The following is a 20,054-nucleotide window of genomic DNA, read 5'->3' as shown; positions in this document are numbered from 1 at the left end:
GTCATCTAATAATAAAATACCTACAACGAAGGTTACTACCTACATCACTACACAATTGATGAGAGTGAAACCCCTTATGATGTTTCCATTCTTGACCACCAGACCTGTAATGCAGTCTTACCTTCATCATCAAGGCAGCCAAGACAGAATGGGGAGCATCATTAATGCCAGCTTCTGCTCCCTGTGACATTGTGCGGGTGAACCAGAGATCAATCAGCTAGACAGGCTTATTCTCACAAGTTCTTTTTCATCTTGGTAGTTGAACTATACTTCTCAAGAGCCAATTGCTCACTACAGAAAGCTGATTGTGCTGTCACAAAACCAATACCATATGCACTATTTTGCCTCTAATTTTTTCTAGCTGAAGCTTTGTAATGGTTTACAATTTTTTATAAAGGCTCAAACCATTGAAAACAGAATGCTCAGATCCAAAGGAATGAAGAGAAGGAAAATTCAGGTCGCTTCTGAAAAATTACATTTGCAGCAGTAGCAGTCAATATTTAAGCTCTGTTGTACTCAGGCCCAGCAATTTTTTAAGCAGATGAAAGAGTTGCCTTATTTAAGATGACAAAGAAAACACACACACTTAAAAATCTCTGCATATTAATGATTTCTTTATAGGCATGAGACTTTGTTACTGTCTGAGCATTCTCATTACAATGGTTCTTTGCCTTCTGCTTTGATTAGCAATGATAAGGGGTATCGCCTATGGTCAATGCAATTCGTGTAGCATTAAAAGCTGCGTTGTTAGTCCAGGAGCTTTTATGCTACACTGCATTTTCTCACCTTGACAGCCTATGTGAAGGACCCATAACCAAACAGTGTGACATCAGAAATGGAGAGTTGATGATAAATGGAATAGAAACATGGTGAAGGAAAAAACAGACAAAATATGTAAACAGAAAGAGCAAAGCTACAAAAGAAATTAATGATTCAGGGAGACAACAGCTGCAAAAAAAACCTCAGTAATTTGGAGTTTATCATTCTAGCAATGGGAGGTTTTTAAAAACAGTTCAAGAAAAGTCAAATATGGGATACAGACCATAAACATAAAACAATAGAGAGGAAGAAATGCTAATATTAAAATTTTTGAAAATTAAAAACTCTGTAATTTTCATGTCAAGTGACGTTACTGCTTTCATTCATTTGTTGCCACTGTGCTTCAGCACTGTCATTCTACATGTCAGAAGAGTCCTTTTATGTCCCAGACCATTATCTACCAATTCCTAGGTCTCTCTTTGCTTGGTTCTCAAGTCTTTCATATACTGTTACGAAACACTCAGTCAGTGCAGCTTGACAGATACCATTATACTCAAGTGGTAAGGTTTCTTTTACTCTTAAGTGGAGAAAAATAAAGTTCTCTTCTGCCCAAGCAAAGAGAAAGACTGTCAAGACAAGTGCTTTTCCTGAGAAAGTCAACAATTTTTCAATCTAAATCACATTTCAAACAACCTCACACAGTAGAAATTAATTGCCATGAAAATGGGAAATGAAGATTAGTCAATGATACAGCCAACATGTAATAGCAAAGATGTTAAAAACATCATGACATTTAAGATATTTTCTTCTATCTTTCTGCTGTACTTTCTACAGTATTGAGGTAACATTTCCCAGCTGGAATTGCCCAGTAGTCAGAGTCAACAGGCTCAAATTCTGCATTGTTACCCCTAACCAGCGGTAGGAGCCTACTCTGAGCAAATGCCAAACTTCTCCCACACTTCAACACCACAGAGTTCAGCTCAGCTACTTGTCTTCATTTGAAAACATTACATACCTGGTGCTCCTGCAAGGCCAGCTGATCCCAAGGGTCCCAGTTTTCCCTTAATGCCAAAAGGACCTCCAGGGCCAGGAGATCCCCGCAATCCAGGGACACCTGAATATCCTGGATGACCCTGTTCACCTTTAACACCCAGGAGGCCTGGTCGTCCATCCAGCCCTGGACACAGAGAGATGGAAGATTACAGAACAAATAAATCAAAATTCACATTTTTAATTAAAAAGTGAGTTTTTATTAAAAGCCTTTGGGTTGCATTAGATTCCAACAGAAAACACCAACAGCAAATCACCATCTATGAGCAGCTCAGAAGAGTTGCATTATCTTAAGGTGGTTGGAAAGAGGCAGGGTCTTTGAAAGAAAAATAGTCTGATATTTCCATTTACAAGCAATATCAGTGCTTACCTTTTGGTCCTGGAAATCCAGTATCACCTGCAAGCCCTTTATCACCTGGAAGTCCAGGTCGGCCATGCTCTCCCAGGGTTCCACTCTCAGCACCAAATACATCTCCAAGAGCTCCTTTTATTCCAACTAAGCCTGGAGCACCCATTTTCCCAGGCAAACCATCTGTTCCATCCAGTCCTGGAAGTCCTTGTGAGCCTTGCTCTCCTCGAGGTCCAGGGAAGCCTTGAAGAGAAGACCCGTAAAAGTCACTCAACAGAAGCAGAAAATACTGCTTCCAATACCATCTCAAATAAAATATACATTTTAGAAATTTCCATGACAGAAAAAGTTGCTCGAAAAGTTGCAAAGTATTTCAGCACTGAATGAGAAACAATAATTGGTGATAGAAAGTGATGAAACTGTTGAAAGATTTACGTTTTTTGGGGATTTTTTTCAATAAAAGAATACTGTAGAAGTGTGTAGGAGCTGCAGCTGTATAAAGCATTTCAAGCTTGGTTTCACTAGATGGCAGGTTAAGCAAAAGAACAAAACCCCTAACTCTCACCACCTTTGCTTCTTGCTCTTTCTTTACACAACCATCAGAAATTCCCATGGCTAAAATGAGTACAGTGCGCCTTTACCAGAGTACCACAGGGTTTAAAATAAGTGCTACACTAAAGTTGTAGTTAATCTAAACTGGAATAAAGCAGGTGACAATGGTCTCTGGAGAAACAAAGTGTCGACTGTCTTCTTTTCTCCCAGTAGCGATACAGTGTTACAGGCAGGTGATAAACATCCCGAATATTCCCTTTGCTTTCTTCCAGACTGGAGTCCCTTGCTTGCATTTGCAAGGAGCACAATGGAACACTCAATGAAGCATTATGAACGTAAGAGGCAGAAGCGGCCAAGAAGGTCAGATAATTCTTTGATAAAGTATTGTACACATTGATCAGACAATAAAAAAGCCTCCAGCAACTTCCCTCTTACCAGGTTCCCCTAGCAAGCCTATTATTCCTGGAGACCCTGGCTGTCCTTTAGACCCATGTAATCCAGGTTGGCCTGGAATGCCAGAAAAGCCTTTGCTGCCTTTGGGACCTAAGGATAAAAACATCTTAATTAATAATATCAAAAAACTAATAGCAGAAGACAAAAACACAGCCCAAGAAAATAGGATAAAATCTTTTTTGCAAAGCTGGTGCTGGATACATAATTTAAGCTAAATAAAGTCTCAAAGCTATGACTGTTCATGAGCTACATAAACACAGAAGCAGAGGGTTTGTGTTCAAGGCTACATGAAGGCTAAAAAATGGTGCAGTCAATATGATTCTCCATGGGATTTAGGCCGAGTCACTTTGGGTAAAAAAAGGCCATTGTTCTGCCAGTTAACCCTCTGGAATAACTATTACTTAGAGAAGGATTAATTAGGAGGTATTATTGTCTTTGACAAATAAGTGTTGCTTGGCAATCAGTCAATGCATTACATCGTCTTGTCTCCCTACCTGGCAGTCCTGGAAAGCCGGGAGTCCCTGGGGGCCCATATGCTGCAGGAACTATGCAGGGCAATGTGATACCTACAACAAAGAAACACTGAGGTTGCACGCAGCCCCTTACAGAGACAGAAGAGGAACATGGAGTACCCAGATGTTTTTTACAGGACACATCATGAGTGGCCTCTAGTGAACTTATGCACATAAAGCACTGCTGACATCTCAAATATGTGAAGTTAAATAAAAGTCATTCAGAGCCTGGTAATTGTCTGACCTCATCCCTATTTACTGACTTGCTGCATGACCAGTAAAAGTCAGTATCTCTTGCTGTGGACTTCTTGTAGCATGAGACCCAGGATTTCACCCAGCAGCTTCTCCTCCTATGGCAGGGGCTCTGTGATTCCAACAGGTCCAGGCTCAGAGCTTTCGAAGTCAGTGGGAGCTGACAGGTATCCTTAACTATTATTACTTCAGCAACTTTCTAAACTGCGTAAAAATAGTATGTTGTTGTATGAAATTCTAAAATAAATGTGCACTTGCAAGGTGAAATGTATCTGTAGAGAGAGAATACTGACAGGTTTTTAAAACAAACTTCCCCCAATAGGTTAGGGCAGAGATGTGCATGCATGGAGGGTGGAATACCAAGGGGTTTTTTTCTTTCAGCCTTACTCTCAAACTGTTTCTTCTACAGTCACTCAGACTAAGAAATAAGCACAGGGCTTGAAAGTTTATTAGCAGCAAACAAGACTCAGCATTTGCAGAGCTCTTTGATGGACTCCCACCTCTTTAAAAAAGGCTCTGTTTGCACTAGCAATCCCTCTTGAGTGGAATGAAATTCACGGGTCATTATCAGATTTGCCAGCATCACATTTGCCTGAACAATCTCCAATACAAAAGAAACATTCTGTTTCTGGTTTTCTGCAATCCTATCTGAACCTGATGCTGAATGCTTTGTAAAATAAAGCATTAAGGTCCTTCTCTGGACATACACTACAATAAAGAATGACATTTTTCAAAAATCAGGCATTTGGGGTACATCTGGCATAGAAGGGGAAATTTTAATTAATAGAGTTCCATTCACATCACATGACCTTAGGAACTATCTTATGCGAGTTTTCTAAAAATGCCTCTGTACAAGAGCATATTCTGTATTTTACATTATTAGTCAGTTCATTGTTCCCAAAACTTATCGTAGCATTCATATTAAGCTGGCTTCTCATGTGCTCTGAAAAATAAATGGAGTTCACATCATGCACAGAGCATTTTACTTTTACTTATCTCACAATGCAATTTTAATGTAGCGGATTCTGTAAGAGAAAATTTACCAAACAAATATGTAAGCATTCACAACTAGGGATTAGTAAAGCTTTTTAGCACTTAACATGTGACTTGAATCAGAAAAAAAGCTTATGCAAACTGCCCCTGGAGGACATTAATGCTAGCTGTCTCCTCACCACATAACAAGACAGCATGACACTAGTGTGAGGTACTATCACCATCCAGCACATCTGATAAAACTCCCGGTGCTGCCCTGGCCTTGCTCTCACCTCCCTCTGGGTCTGAGATTCCTCCACCAACTCTTCTCACTGTAGTGGTCTAACACCAAGGGTTTTGAACTCAGAACACCACTTTATCAGTCCAGAAATCTATGCCACTATATTATGCCTGCAAATACATTACTGGCTCTGCATTATTGACACAGACAGAATTACAAACCTAGAAGCCAGGTATACACAGCATACAAAATACACTGAAAAGCAGCAGTGACAAAGAAAAAATACTGTTTACCTTAAGTTATATTTAAATGGCTGACAAGTAATCAAGACACTTAGCCAGCTTTCTGCAGCCATTTGGTAATGAAAACATCTTCCATAAAAGTTTAGATATGAATTTCCATGTAACTCAATTCAAGAATAAGCATATGTTGGGGGTTGAGTGTTTTTCTATTACTGTGTCAATTCAAAGAATTTTTCCCATTATCATGCTAATGGAGCTTGCTGGGTTACACCCAGGACCTTTGAGGACTCTAGACAAAAGGGGTAGGTGGGAGCGGCTTCAGGAGGGGTTACTCGTGTTTCCGGCGAGCGGAGCCGAGAGGAGGACTGCCCCCGTCTGGAGCCACGCAGCCGAACGCAGGAGAGCCAGCTGGTGTGCGATCACCTGCCCTGCATTTGCCCCATTCCACCCTCCTGCCTCTGCAGACACAGCGAATCACCCGGACACAAACGGTGAGCGAGGAGCTGCCCCCTCCAGCCGCTCCCCTGTGAGACCGCCGTGGCCGCTGCCGCCCCCTCCCGCCTCCGCTCCCACCTGCTCTCTGCAGCTGCTGGGCTTTGCTCCGGCTGCAGCATCGGGACCGAGTGCAGAGAGAGCCTGCCTGCAGCTAAAGAAAGGACTGGGACCGAGTTATCTGTTCTGTTTTGTTGGTCATTTTAACAACTGCTGTTGTTTCTGCTTGTACGGTTAGATATATTAGTAAAAGAGCTGTTATTCCTACTCCCTTATCTCTGCCTCAGAGTTCTTGATTCAAATAATTATAATACTTGAAGGGAATGGAATTAAAGTCTCTATTTCAAAGAAAAACTTCTGCCTTTATCAGCAGACATCTGTCCTTCAAACCAGGACAGCATAAAACATCATATTTGAAGTATTACCAAACCCATATTTACTTTATTACTTGTCATTATGGTATGCTTTAGGTGCATATAATGACACACCAACTCAGCCAAACTATAGTATCTCAGGAAGCAAACACAGCTGAGAGCCTATTGCACAAGTCTTAACTGAACTCCCTATCTGTCCTGACAATCTCTTATTCATCAACACCTGTTCATTCATAAAATATATTACCATTTCTTCTAAAAAAAAATCTGGAACTCTTATTTCAATAATAATAGTAGTTCTGAAAACTGAATCAGACACCTCAGATATTAGTGAATTACTATTTTTATTTGGACAATGAATTAGGTGTTTTCAAAAACCTCATTTTATCACTCTTCCTAACTACCTTCGGTGTAAAATGGCTCTCCAACAATAGTCAGGGAGTAGGTTCATCTAATATTCTTTGTATTTTAGCACTGCTTGAGTATTTATTGCTTATTATCTGTGTCCTCATGAACATGACAACTTGAGAAAGCTGTGACTGCTATGTGAGGCCTGGTGAGCCCACAAACGAGTTTGAATTAATTTGAAGAGCAGTCTTTAGCCTAATGCAATCTTCTGGCCTGGCCACAGACACAGCAGTAAATTGAGTACCATTTGACTTGCAGCTTTACCCTTTTTAACATAAGAGCAGACCCAGCAATACCTACCTGGAGGGCCTGGAAGACCTGCTTGTCCTGGAAACCCATCCATTCCAGTGTCACCTGGTGGTCCACGAACTCCACTGGGACCTGGGTATCCAACACCAGGAGAGCCAGTTTCTCCACGATGGCCCTTGGAGCCAGGTAGTCCTGGCAAACCTTTTTCACCTGGGAAACCAAGTCCACCATCACCCTGTGAACAACAAAGACAATTGCAGCTGAAAATCACAGGGATGTAGAAACAATATCCACCACTATAATTTTAAAAAGTGTGTAAGAGTTTGCTTGATTCTGTGCAAGGTTCAGGTGAGCATGAAAAGATGTATAGAAACAACTGTAAATTATCCATCTTTATTTTAAAATGCAGCAAAACTTGGTAACTATTACAAAGAATATTTTATGCTGCATTTGCCAAAATGCAAATCTTGCAGATTCTGAAAGATATTTACCTTCTTTTTAACTGATAAGATTCTGGTGTGATTTTTTCATTTCAAGATTTCACACATAATTAACCCTACAATGTCTTTTGTCTTCTAGGACTCAACATAGAACAGTGTTAGGGTCTACTGAAGTTTATCTTTTGATAGAGGCATTAGGAATGCCAATTATTAAACCTGACAAAGACAAATTTGTGCTCAGGGACTATAAGCTTTTTACCTATTTGAACATTTACCACAGGGCTAATCAGGGCTAGTTTGCCAGGCCTGGCCATTTTCTCTGATCCTTATTCCAGAAGTACTGCTGCTAAATTTATCTGAACTTACTGGAGGGCCTGGTGGGCCTGGCAAGCCTGGAAGTCCATCCCTGCCTGGAGTTCCTGGGATGCCTGAAGGTCCTCTGGGTGCTGTCGCACCGCGATCCCCACGAGCACCTTTGAGTGTTGCATAGGATGGATCCCCTTTTTCTCCCTTAAGACCTGGAAGTCCTTGCTGACCAGCTGAAGCCTACAGACCAATAGATAAAGGACAAGCAGAGTAAAGATTTGTTTCTTCAAAATGTCATACAAGGACAGGAGACAATGACCAGATAAGAATCTCCAGAGGGCTTCCTATTGTATACATTAACTTGGGGGGCAGGGGGAGAAGGGAGGTGGGGGAAGAGGTTTGTTTGTTGACAGCTGTTTCTGTTACTACAGCTCAATAGTGGCAAGCCAAACCTTGGTAATAGTGATAGCAATCTTGCATAGCATCTCGGAACATTACATCACTCATGATATAATGAGATCCAAGTAATGAATCTTCTTGCCTATTGCTTGGTGTGCTGGACTTACTGACACTGATAAAGACACTCTGAAGACAAAAGACTAGTATGTTTATGGACTATGATTTTCAAAAGGAAATATGTGCAATGATCAATGCTCAGCACATTGGAAAATCCTCTTTGTTATGGTCGCTGTTCAATAAAGAGCAGAGCTCAACTCCCATTAATGTATTTAGCATACAGCAGTAAGGAAGCAGACTCCATCTGTGGTGTGTAGTTTTTATAGCTATGAGTAATGATGTGGAAAGATCTCCCTGTTTGATTTTTCGGATCTTCTCTCCATGCACATGTACAACTGCTTCCTCAGCTAGCCCTCACTTAGGAAGAGCCCTGGGTCTAATCCATGTATGTCTACTTCCAAGAAGTCCTGGGATGAATAACTCTTACTGCTTTTCTCTTGACTGATGAATGTGCAGTTCTCAGAATTCAGGAACCATTTGTTCTCCAATTTTTATAGCATGATAGTAGCTCTACTTTATTTATTTACACAGATCAGTTTCTAGGTTACTTTTTTTTGAAAATCCAAATAGAAGCAATTATGAAAAAAGTGTTCTGCTTTCATTATGCTCAAGGCTAGCAACTGCACATGGCCACTCCTGTAATTCACAACAACCAACAAAAACTCTTCTTGCCTTACCGGACGGCCTCGCAGTCCTGGTGCTCCCACAGAGCCTGGGTCTCCACAAACACCCTTGGCACCAGGCACACCGGGGCTTCCTGACAGCCCTGGTGGACCTGAGATGCCTTTTAGACCAGCTCTTGTAACTCCTCCATCACAAGCACAATCACCTGCTTCTCCTGGAAAACAGTCAACACTCCAAACTGAGTTTCATTTGGATAAAGACCCTTTCCAGTTGCAAGAGCTCCAAAAGCACTATTTAATTCAATTAAGACAAAGCCATTCTGATACAATTTGATTTTATGCCTCCTCTGTTCAGATGATGTGAGTGCCAAGCAAGTGGAGCTCAGGTTTTCTCCAGTTTAATTTCCATGCAATGCCCATCACCAAATAACCATGTGCAGCACGAACCTCAGCAGTTCTAGATGTCTTCCCAAAGATTTAAACTTTCCTAAACAGAAGGGTTTAGGGGAGTTTTTAGGAGGCCTTGTGCATTTTTTAAGAGATAGTTATCAAAGAAAACAAATCCATACTCCCCGCACAGTAGGCTGCAATGACCCCCTGAATTGTTACTGGCCATGGACCCAAGCAATCACAAAGCACAGTGATATCTGTGTCATCGTGGCTTTTGCTGCTGGTTGTGTAGCACACAAATTCTCACCATTTTTAGCACAGAGGAGAATAAAATTAAGTTTTTCTGTCATTTACAGCCTCTATTGCAAAAAAGTGTGAACAAGATTTTATTTCTAAGTCTCATGGCTTTAAAGTATAATTTACTTAGCTGATTTTCTGGGTATTATATGTTTATCAGCTTATTTGCCTGAGCAGAATAATAAGAAGAAATTAGATTTTACTGACAGTGCTGGGCACAACTCTCTCTAAATTGCAAAGGCTGTTGGCTCCTTCAACCCCTCCTGTGATTTCCCATAATAACATCCATTAGGATATGAACCACATGTAAATATGTTTCTGCTGAAAAGTTCTCTCAAAACAAGAGTCAATTACCTTTGTAGCCCTTTGGACCCAAAGCTCCTGGAAGCCCTCTTTGCCCAGGCTCCCCTGGAGCCCCAGTCCTTCCACTCAGGATTATCACTGGGGAGAATGAAGGGCCTATACGCAGAAAGAAGGCAAGGAAAAGCCATGAGAAGGCTGATCTCCAGGTCATTACTGACCTATAAAATTATTGATGCAACTGGCACCAGACCAAACTGCAACTGTGGACGTAACACAAGGAGATGGATCTTGGTTGGTACCACCCATGGGCTACAGTTGTCCATCACATTTTCCTCTAGCTCCTCATACAGAAAAGCAAAAGTTCTCACAGTGTGGATGCAACAGAGTTTCAGTTTCATTCCTCTATTCTGCCACTGCACTTTTTCACAGATTTACCAGCTAACCAAAGAACTCCCCAAACTGTGGACAGGTAGTGTAAAGAAGGGTAAATTACTTTCATTCAGTGGTTGCAGCTCAGGAAAGATACTGAAGGGCAAAAGGGTTAAGGAGATTTTTCCCTGTCCCTCACTTCATGACTGCAGGATTGGTGTCTACATCTCTTTATATGCTGAATAGAATGAGACATAAGCTGATGGAAACAGCAGCAGAAAGCAAAGATAATCTAGCACTACACTGTCTGAAAACCCTTCCTCTCTGTGACAACAGTAAGATGTAGTGCTGACCAGCACCGTCTGTCGCTCCATGGAAACAAACCACAGCCATCAGCTAAACATAGTCACAGGAGCTTTACAGACTCTGCAGAAAAGTGAGACAGATTTGACTAGTTAATTGACAGTTATTAATATGAGAATACTTATTTCTTCTCCACAGAAAACCATTTTATCAGACCATGCTCACTGGCTCCATCACCAAAGTGTCCCCTGTTCCAAAGGATTTGCTCTAAAAAAAACCCAGCATATGGCAGAATGGTAAAACACAGTTTCGTAAAGTCAACCCTGATCAAACTGTAATACTCAATTTCTGAGGAAAACAAAACAATGCACAATTCATTTAATCAGGACACCCATACAAATGAACATGTAAAAACAAAATCCCATTTCCTTAGGTCTGGAAACTGTCTCTTCAGGCATCCTATCTGACTCCCGGTACCCAAACTATTTGCTCACAAGACAGACATTTACTTCAGGTGTTCATAAGGTCATGGTCTGTTCTTTACCTAAGTAAACAGGAGACAAGCCTATACCTTCAAAGTCCTTTGAGCCACAAATTGTGTCTACACAACTTTGTATTTCAGTCTCTCAGGCTATCACGCTTAACAATAATTAGGTCTATTGTCTTACTTTTTAGGAGTGCCCATTGATATGTATAAATTTGTGAGCTACAATCATAATGAGGTGTCAGTCAAGCATTAACAATTTACAGATTAATAATCTTTGCTGGAAAAGAACTAAATATAGAAATTATTATTTATCCTATTTCGCTCTGAATCCAATACAAAAATAGATGTAAAAATTCTACATACGTGGTGAACCAGGCAATCCTGGTGCTCCTGGCAGACCCGGTAAACCGGCTCTGCCAGGAGGGCCTGGTATTCCAATTGTTGGTCTTCCTGGTTCTCCTGCTTCACCCTTGACTCCTGGAATACCTGGAGACCCTCCAGGGCCCATTCCATCTAGACAACAATGAAACAATGAGCAGCTCTCCAGCAGCAAACACATTGGAGTATTTTTAATGTTAAGATAATTACCATTGTACTGTGACTGCAATCATGTTAGGACAGAACAATTAATAATTTTACACCAAGGAAAAAGTACTAATTGGAGTACTGGCTACAACTGGCTCCCATTTACACTCTCCTTTAGTCCTCCAAAAAACTTCACAGCACTGCATTTAAGTCCCTATGATCAATCAATTAACTATGTAAGACTGAGGAGGGGGTTATTTTCTGATTTTCTTGGTTGCTCCTAATCTCTGGATTAGGCCAGAATTTCCCAGATGACATTCAAGTAAAACAAAAACTTTTGAGTGAGATCTTGGATTGGACAAAACCCCAGTGGGTTTATCAAGCCAATCTGTTACCTCTTTATCATAAATATAAAAAGTAATAAAAAATTTCAAAACCATTCTTTATAATTTAAAAGGTAGGAAAAGTTCTTCCAATCAACACACTCAAAATGGAAATCAAACCACAGCATCCTGTGTACACTGCCACACCAAATATTCACACATGAAGACTTACCTGGGCTGTAATAATTGTGGCGCTAATTCTGCCCCATCAAAGTCAACACAATTGGCTTCCCTATGTGTCATCCCTGCCTCTTATTTCTCATACAGCAGGCTGCAAATCAGCCAGCTGAAGGAGCAGGTAGAGGCTTGCTCCAATACCTTCACCATCTCCAGGCCACTACCCAGAAGCTTCTCCACAAAACCCACAGCAAACAGCCTGCCAAGAGCACTGGGAGCAGTTGCTTTACCTCTCTCCAGGCCTGGAAACCCTGGAGCCCCTGGAAGGCCGGGTAAACCAATGATCCCTTCCTCTCCTGGAGGACCAGGTATTCCCGGGTTTCCAGGGTCACCTGGGGCACCTATTAGAGAAAGAGGAAAACAAGGAAGAAAATCTCATCAGAATTTCTGCTGAAATATTCTTCAGTCAATTACTGTACTGTCCACTGGTCTCACAGACAGCAAAGGCTGCCAAGCTGTGAGCAGGAAGCCTGTTAGTCAAAGTTAATAATATTGGGAAAAATTGCTCCTGAGCTGTTACAGAGGTTGTTTCAAACTTGACTACATGAGAAGGAAAAATGAAACCATGAAACTTGTTCTCTTACCTTTATGGCTTCAGAGACTGTTCCCATGCAGGCCTCAGTCAACTGTGGTATTAGGCTAATTTTTCTCAACAATATTCTCACCACATTGGAAAACAAATAACAGCAGAATGACATTTAGAGCACCCTTTACCATACAGCACCAGGAAGCCATTTTTCTTTGGTACATGGAAGACAGATTGAAGTGTATCTACAGAGCAGACACAGCACTTGCCTGTGTTCATACACAGTCTCTCCCAGGCAAGACATTTCATTCTGCCTTGAAACACATTATTCTGCAATGTAGGGATGAATGACTTTCTTTAAATTCTGAACTAAAATATGTGTAAAATATATGTGTAGCCAAACAACAGAGAAATAAAGAAAAAATAACAATATACAATGTGGGAAAGTGTTAAAATACAGTAAGAAAGAAAGTTGGAAAGTTATTTAGATGAGCTCCAAAACAAAATGGAAATATGTACCTGAAATGACTACACCTTCCCTGTCAATAATGACAGGTGGACCTGGGGGACCGATGTCACCTAATTCACCCTGTAAAGAAAACAGATTCGTACCACATTCAGATGGGTGATGGAGAGGATGCTGCTTGCCAGGAAGCAGACTCTATTATGGTATGTGGCCATTCACTGAGTAACTATCATTTGTCTTGCTGAAGAATTCACTTTGTTCTGCTATTCATAATCATCTGCTGTCCTGACTTACATTGTTCCTGTCTGATGAAACTGATGGCTTCAAATAGGATGGCTGCTACTATCCAGCTATCCTCTGAAGGCCTCCAATTACCTCAATAGGAAGCACAGACGTGTATATACGATGTGTACTGGAAACCAGTTATGTCAGCACACTGACCAATATCAGGGAGAAAATACCTGTTCATTTCGTAGTAAAAGCTGCTTTGACCTATCTCATTTTTAAAAGCTTTCATCACTGCAGCTATCTGTTGCCTTGGAATACTGAATTTCAGTAACAGAAGCTTACAGAAAAATGGATTCCTTCATAAAATCATCCAGGTAGAACAAGTAATTTGTGACAAACTGCAATGTCATTCCCTCCTCTCACTGACACTCTCAAAGAGTATCAGATTCTCTTTGAAGTTGCAAGCACAAGACTGTCATCCAAATTGCCATCATATTTATCATATAAACACCATGCAGTGAGGAAAGGCAGTGTACACTTTGTTGCTTCTCCCAGTAATACTTCTCTGTACAGAAACATCTAATACTACTTCTTCCATGTACTCTGCACAAAAAATCCCTTCAGTAATTGCATTTTACAAGTCTGCAATCTTGGTGGCAGATCTGTGTTTTCACAGCAAACTACTACCCAATAATTTTCCACTCAGTTTCCAGCTGTCTGACTGCCCAAATCATAACACACCCAGAAAATGTCTGTTTATGCATCACCTACATGTAGTACAAGAAATTGACCACGTTCTCAGGCTTGTCCATACTTGTAGATCTGTGATCCCAGACTTCAGATACCTTGGCAACTATCGTAACATTGACTAATTCCACCTAATCTTGCCTCAATTGTCCAATAAATATGGCATTGGTGTAAGGATAAAGGAGACCAGAAAGGCTACACCTACAATTCTAAGTCATGAAGTTCAATGATTAACACTGAAAAATTATTAAAATACCCAAGTGTTCATGGCTCAGAAACCCCTTATTTTTATGCTTAACAATAAAGTGAACAAGGAGCTGAAGCATACTGAAAATGACAGTGATATAGGGGCATATTTTAGTGAGAAGTTACCTTCATGCCTTCAACTCCATCCAGTCCTGGATAGCCTGGAACACCTGGATGGCCCTGCAAAATTGCAGGGAACAATGATACACAGTGAGACAGTAAGTGGCATTATCTTTTACCTAAAATATCTGCAGAGCGTGGACTCAAATGACAAACAAAATTCTGTGGAAGTCAGCCTGGCTGGGACACACAGTCAGCCAGATTTCACCAAGAAAAAAACAGGCGTTAGGTTCAAGCCCTGGGAAACATTTGTTAACTTAGGGCAAATCTAAGTGTTCTTCCCACAGTCCTTAGTGTTGTTAAGTGGTCCAATTTCTGTTTCCCTATTGGTTACTCCTTCTCCCTATATGGTTATAGTTCCAGAAAGTTCTCCCCCCGAGTTGTATATATTGTCATTCCCCCCTTGTTTCTCATCCTCGGAGTTTGTCCCCATACAGTATTCGATTTCTGGGTATCATCCCTGTTTTATTTTCCATTAAAGTTCTTTAGTTTTCAGCCAATTCCGTTGTTTCCACTCCTTTATTTTTGCCATTTAAATTCTCACTACCTTGAATCCAAGAGTTTTGTTGCAGGCACCCTTACTGCAACAAGTGGGGCTTGAACAGGCACTCTCATTTTGAGGGACCTGTTGGGATCACATCAACTGGGTGAGCTGATGGGTAGGCCAGCAGTCCCTGAGATCGTGTTTGTGCCAGGCCCTGCAGGCAAGTGGTGAAGTCATCGACAAAGAGGGACTTCGAGAAGCGAGGACGACAACAGTTACCCCTGCTGCGGAGTACAGGTGGGTGTGGGGAAAGTGCAGGACACTAATAGCCCATTTTGTCACTATGTTGTAAAATTCGCACCCAAGCCCCATAACTGATTTAGGGCATTCCGGTGGCTGTCCCCCTAAGGAGGAGAGAGAGAAAGATGGGCGGCCGAATGTCCACAGTAGAAAGGGGACACTTTAAGTTAATTCTAACTGATCAGGAGAAGGAATTTTCCAAAAAAATAATTAAAATCAATTGTGTGGTGGATTTCAAAAAATTTTCTGGATGCCTCTGTAAATAGAATGTGGAACATCAATTTTTGGGACTCCGTGGGAGTTAAATTATACCATCTGTCAGTTAAGAGGGACCCCATCACACCCTGCAGGCTCCCCATTTTCTACATCATCCTCGAGACCCTCCACCAGCAAGCAGAGTGTTGATTGCCTGATCCATCAGTCACCCCTAACCCAAAACCTACCCTGGAACCTTTCCCTCTCAAACCTTCCACGATGGTCCAAAATGGCGCTGGCCACGCCACCTTGGAGCATCGTACCACAGACACACAAGATGGAAGGAACCACAATCTGGCTCAGGAGCCCAACCATCCTCCCGCCATCTTGGCTCCCCCACTTCTTGTCACCACCACCTTCTCTTTTGCCCTGAACCAACCTCCAGACTCCAGCCCCTCGACGGCAAGTCACACCCCCTCTATCAATCATTCCACCTCCACCCTGGGCCACACTTCCGGAACTCCACCTCGGAAGTCCGCCATCTTAGATCAAGGCCCTTCCTCCTCACCACTGGACAAAATGGTAGCACCCTTTACTTCACCCTCCAGCAACCAACCAGCCCCCATTGTCAAAGACAATAAGCCCTGCTATTATCCTGTGACTAACACCATTGTCATTGCTCCAAGTCACCTTTCTATTTCAGAAGAGGATTCAAATTCCCCAGATACTGAAGGGTTGCTACCTCGGCACTCAACCTTGGAGGACCCCTGGGAGACAATGAGGAAAACTGCAGTCAAGGAAGGAGACTGGCAGATGGTGTCCAAGTTTGTTGTGGTACCGGTACGCTATGATAGAAGAGGGGTGAACCTGAGGTATGAGCCAATGTCGTATGGGAAAATAAAGGAGCTGTATAGGGCAGCAAAGGACCATGGCAGGGACTTGCCCTATTTTAACAGCCTAGTAAGGGCCACTGCTCATGTCTGAACCTCCCATAATTTAAAATACATTATGACTATGCTTTCATCACCCACCAAACACACTTTGTGGAAAGGGAGATGGAAACATGCATTAAATCATCTAATAGCAGAGTATGTTAATGATGAGGCAAGAGCAGGAATAACCATTGACCACCTGGCCGGAGAGGGACAGCATAGCCAGCCAGACAATCAGGAGGTGAACATTCCCAGGAAGTACTGGACGATATAAAGAACATAGCCCAGAAGGCATTAGTCCAGGTAGAACCACTAATTTGTACTATGTAAACATCAGACAAGAGCGTGGAGTGCTCTATATGAAATTCATTGACTGTCTTAAACAGGCATTGGAAAAACAGGCCCAGGACAAGTATGCTGGGTTGATGTGGCCAGAAATCTGTATTCTATCACCATCTGTTAAAACCAGGTGGGGTAGTGATTCCTTATCTCCGTGGCACATACCATCTGCTAATGATGTTTAAGAAAAGATGGGGCAATCATCTTTATCTTTTCCACAACCCATCCTCCCTCCAGGAAGATATCATCTGATGCTGGCCCATTAAGTCCCACTGTATGACTGATAAAATTACATCATCCCATTGGGAGATGCTTCAGCCAGCGGGAGGAACCAAGCCTTTCCTACCTAGATAAAAATGGAGCTTTTGGGCAGCAAGTTACCTTCTTTCCACTGGATTCCAGAGGAGAAGCTGGACCTTTCTACATCATCCCTGGACTTTTGGAGGAAGGCTGCACCCTTCTACAGGAGCACGGCTTCAGCTGAACCACAGCTGCCACTGCAGGGGGACTGTAACCACCATTTGATCAGACTGCTACCAACACCCTGACTGACAGGGTGTTAGGTTGTATTCTGACTCTGTCAGGGTTGGGATTGTAGGGTTTTTTTTAATACTGTATTTCTATTTTAATTTTCCCAGTAAAGAACTGTTATTCCTAATTCCCATATTTTTGCCTGAGAGCCCCTTAATTTCAAATTTATAATAATTTGGAGGGAGGGGGTTTACATTCTCCATTTCAAAGAGAAGATTTTGCCTTTATTGGCAGATACCTGTCCTTAAAACCAGGACAACAAGTTACTAGGATCATCGGGAGTAGCCAACACCAACCCAGAGTGTAATGAAGTGTTACATGCCCTTCCTCCTAAGCCAGAGCCAACATTTTTAGAAATGACTGAGGCATGCAATTGTCTTGGGCCCACAGTGCACGTAGCAATTGTACAAGCCCAGGCCATTGGTCATGGAGTTGCGGAAGCCCTAGCGGCCATGCAGTTCCCCTTTAAGGGGCCCCAAGGACATCCACAGGGCCCAGATATGTGCTTCCATTGCAATCAACTGCAGCACTTCAGTAAACATTGTCCACAGAAGGGAGGGAGTTACCCAGTTCCTAGCAGGAATCAAGGCCTGGTTGGGCAGAATTACCCGAGAAGCAGCACCACCGGACAGCTACCAGAAAACTACCACTGGAGAGGGAGACAGTCTTGCGCTATGACAAAAATGTTCAAGCCGATGACGCTCACTATTGCTAAAGGTCAAGTGGTGAGTGCCAAATCTGTTATTTTCACTGACTGCTTTACTCATGCCATATCAACAGGACAGCTTGGGCCCAAAGATCAGCCCCATGAGCTACTACTTTTAGGCAATTGCAGGTTGAAGACAGAGGGGTTTTTTATTCTCCCCTCACTATTACCTTTAACATTGAAACATGAGGTAACTGTCTTAGCTATAAGCCCAGATCCTCCCTGCTCTATTCCCCAAGGACTGACGATCACTCAATTGATTATTTTACCAGCTGTGACAGGTGACGCTGAGTCCTTTGTGATGTGGACCCAAGTGATAACTCATTATCAGTGAAAAATTACCTGCACTTTAGAACTAAATTCTGAAAAGGTTATTTTAATAGGAGTCATGGACACAGGTGCAGACGTCATGGTCATCGCACATTCCAAGTGGCCTCCTAATTGGGCTCTAACTGCTGCAGCAGGAACATTGTCCGGAATCGCAAGTGATAGTGACAGCCTGTGAAGCATGGAACTGATTAAGTTTAAGGGACCTGAAGGCCGTATAGCCACAAGACCATTTGTGGTGAGGACAAAAATCAAGGCACCCTTAGTTTTGTGGGGGTTAGACCTTTTGATGTAATGGAGGATCCACCTTGAGATGGATTTTTAAGTGGGGCCATGGAGCAGCACGGCACCATCAAATTAACCCGGAGAACTGATGACCCCATATGGGTAGATTAGTGGCCCCTACCCGAGGAGAAATTGGCTGCACTGAATGCTTTGATAACAGACCAACTTGAAAGGGAACAAATAACACCTACCATGAGTTCCTGGAATACCCCCATTTTTGTTATCAAAAATAATAACAGCAAGTGGCAACTCCTGCATGACTTCAGAAAGATCAATGAGGTCATGATGGACATGGGTGCTCTCCAACCAGGCCGTTCCTCACCAACCATGATCCCCAAGGATTGGCATTTGACCATCATTGACCTAAAAGATTGTTCCTTTAATATTCTCTTACATGCTGATGATGCACCCCACTTTGCCTTTTCAGTGCTATTAATAGGCAAGCTCCTCTTTGGAGATATCATTGGATCGTGCTCCCTCAGGGCATGAAAAACAGTCCTACCATATGCCAGTTGTTTGTGGCCAAGATTTTAACAGTCCATGAGTTTCACCTCCAGGTTGTCATCTACCACTACATGGATAACATCTTTCTTGCTGCCAAGGACACCTTAGCATTGGATACAGCATTGGCAGACACCATCAAAGCCATCCAAAAGGCAAGACTGACCATTTCAGAGGAAAAAGTACAAAGGACTGCCCCGTGGAAGTATTTGGGATACCAGATCTTGGCACAAACCATACAGCCACAACATCTGTGGCTCAACAAAAACCCTTGGACCTTGCACGACATGCAAAAACTTCTTGGGACCATTAACTGGGTAACACCCTGGTTGGGGATTTCAAATGAAGGCTTGGATCCATTGTTTATATTGTTAAAAGGAGATTCGACATTGGACTCTCCAAGACACCTAACACCAGAGGCAAAAAATGCACTGAATAAGGTATCTCAAGCAATACAGACTTGTCAGGCCCATTGGATAGACCCTCTGCTGCCTTTTTTACTAGTGATTTTGGGAAAGGGACCCCAACCTTATGCCTTAATTTTTCAGTGGGATGATAAGTTACCTGACCCCCTGTTAACTTTAGAATGGGTTTTCCTTTCTCACCAACCAGGGAAGATGAGTACTACACAACCTGAAGTGATAGCTCAGCTGATCATAAGAGCCAGATCTCACCTAATTTCTTTGTCAGGGAAAGATTTCTCAATAATATTTTTATCCCTAACATCTTCGCATTTAAATTGGCTCTTGCAATCAGAACATCTTAAAATTGCCATAGAAAATTACACAGGCCAAATTTCTATTCACTTCCCCAAACACAGATTATTGCATTCTAATTTCAATTTAGTTCCTAAACCTCTAAAAAGCAATCAACCTCTCAGAGCCCTCATGCTATTTACAGATGGGTCAGAAAAAATCTCAAAAATCAGTAATAACATGGCAAGACCCTAAAACTAATGATTGGCAATCAGATATCGAGATTGTTGAGAGCTCTCTCCCAATTGTAGAACTGGCTGCAGTTGTTAGAGCATTTTCTAAACTTACCTGTTCTTTTAATATGGTTACAGATTTCAGCTTACATAGCAGGAATTGTTGAAA

General features: G+C 42.1%; 1 protein-coding gene across 1 annotated transcript in view; it reads right to left on the bottom strand.

Moving 5' to 3' along the window:
* COL4A6 (collagen type IV alpha 6 chain) overlaps positions 1–20,054 on the bottom strand; it is a 121,090-nt gene that overhangs the window by 12,181 nt on the left and 88,855 nt on the right. The window contains exons 16-27 of the mRNA XM_056491632.1: positions 14,364–14,417; positions 13,070–13,139; positions 12,255–12,365; positions 11,303–11,452; positions 9,832–9,936; positions 8,845–9,005; positions 7,712–7,891; positions 6,957–7,140; positions 3,658–3,729; positions 3,146–3,253; positions 2,180–2,401; positions 1,775–1,936 (exon numbers count right to left, since the gene is read on the bottom strand). Coding sequence (XP_056347607.1) covers positions 1,775–1,936; positions 2,180–2,401; positions 3,146–3,253; positions 3,658–3,729; positions 6,957–7,140; positions 7,712–7,891; positions 8,845–9,005; positions 9,832–9,936; positions 11,303–11,452; positions 12,255–12,365; positions 13,070–13,139; positions 14,364–14,417 — 1,579 coding nt within the window. The remainder of the gene's footprint in view (positions 1–1,774; positions 1,937–2,179; positions 2,402–3,145; positions 3,254–3,657; positions 3,730–6,956; positions 7,141–7,711; positions 7,892–8,844; positions 9,006–9,831; positions 9,937–11,302; positions 11,453–12,254; positions 12,366–13,069; positions 13,140–14,363; positions 14,418–20,054) is intronic.

The sequence above is a fragment of the Oenanthe melanoleuca genome, chromosome 4A (assembly GCF_029582105.1).
Source record: "Oenanthe melanoleuca isolate GR-GAL-2019-014 chromosome 4A, OMel1.0, whole genome shotgun sequence".
Classification (NCBI taxonomy): domain Eukaryota; kingdom Metazoa; phylum Chordata; class Aves; order Passeriformes; family Muscicapidae; genus Oenanthe; species Oenanthe melanoleuca.
This window is presented reverse-complemented; position numbering and strand designations above follow the sequence as displayed.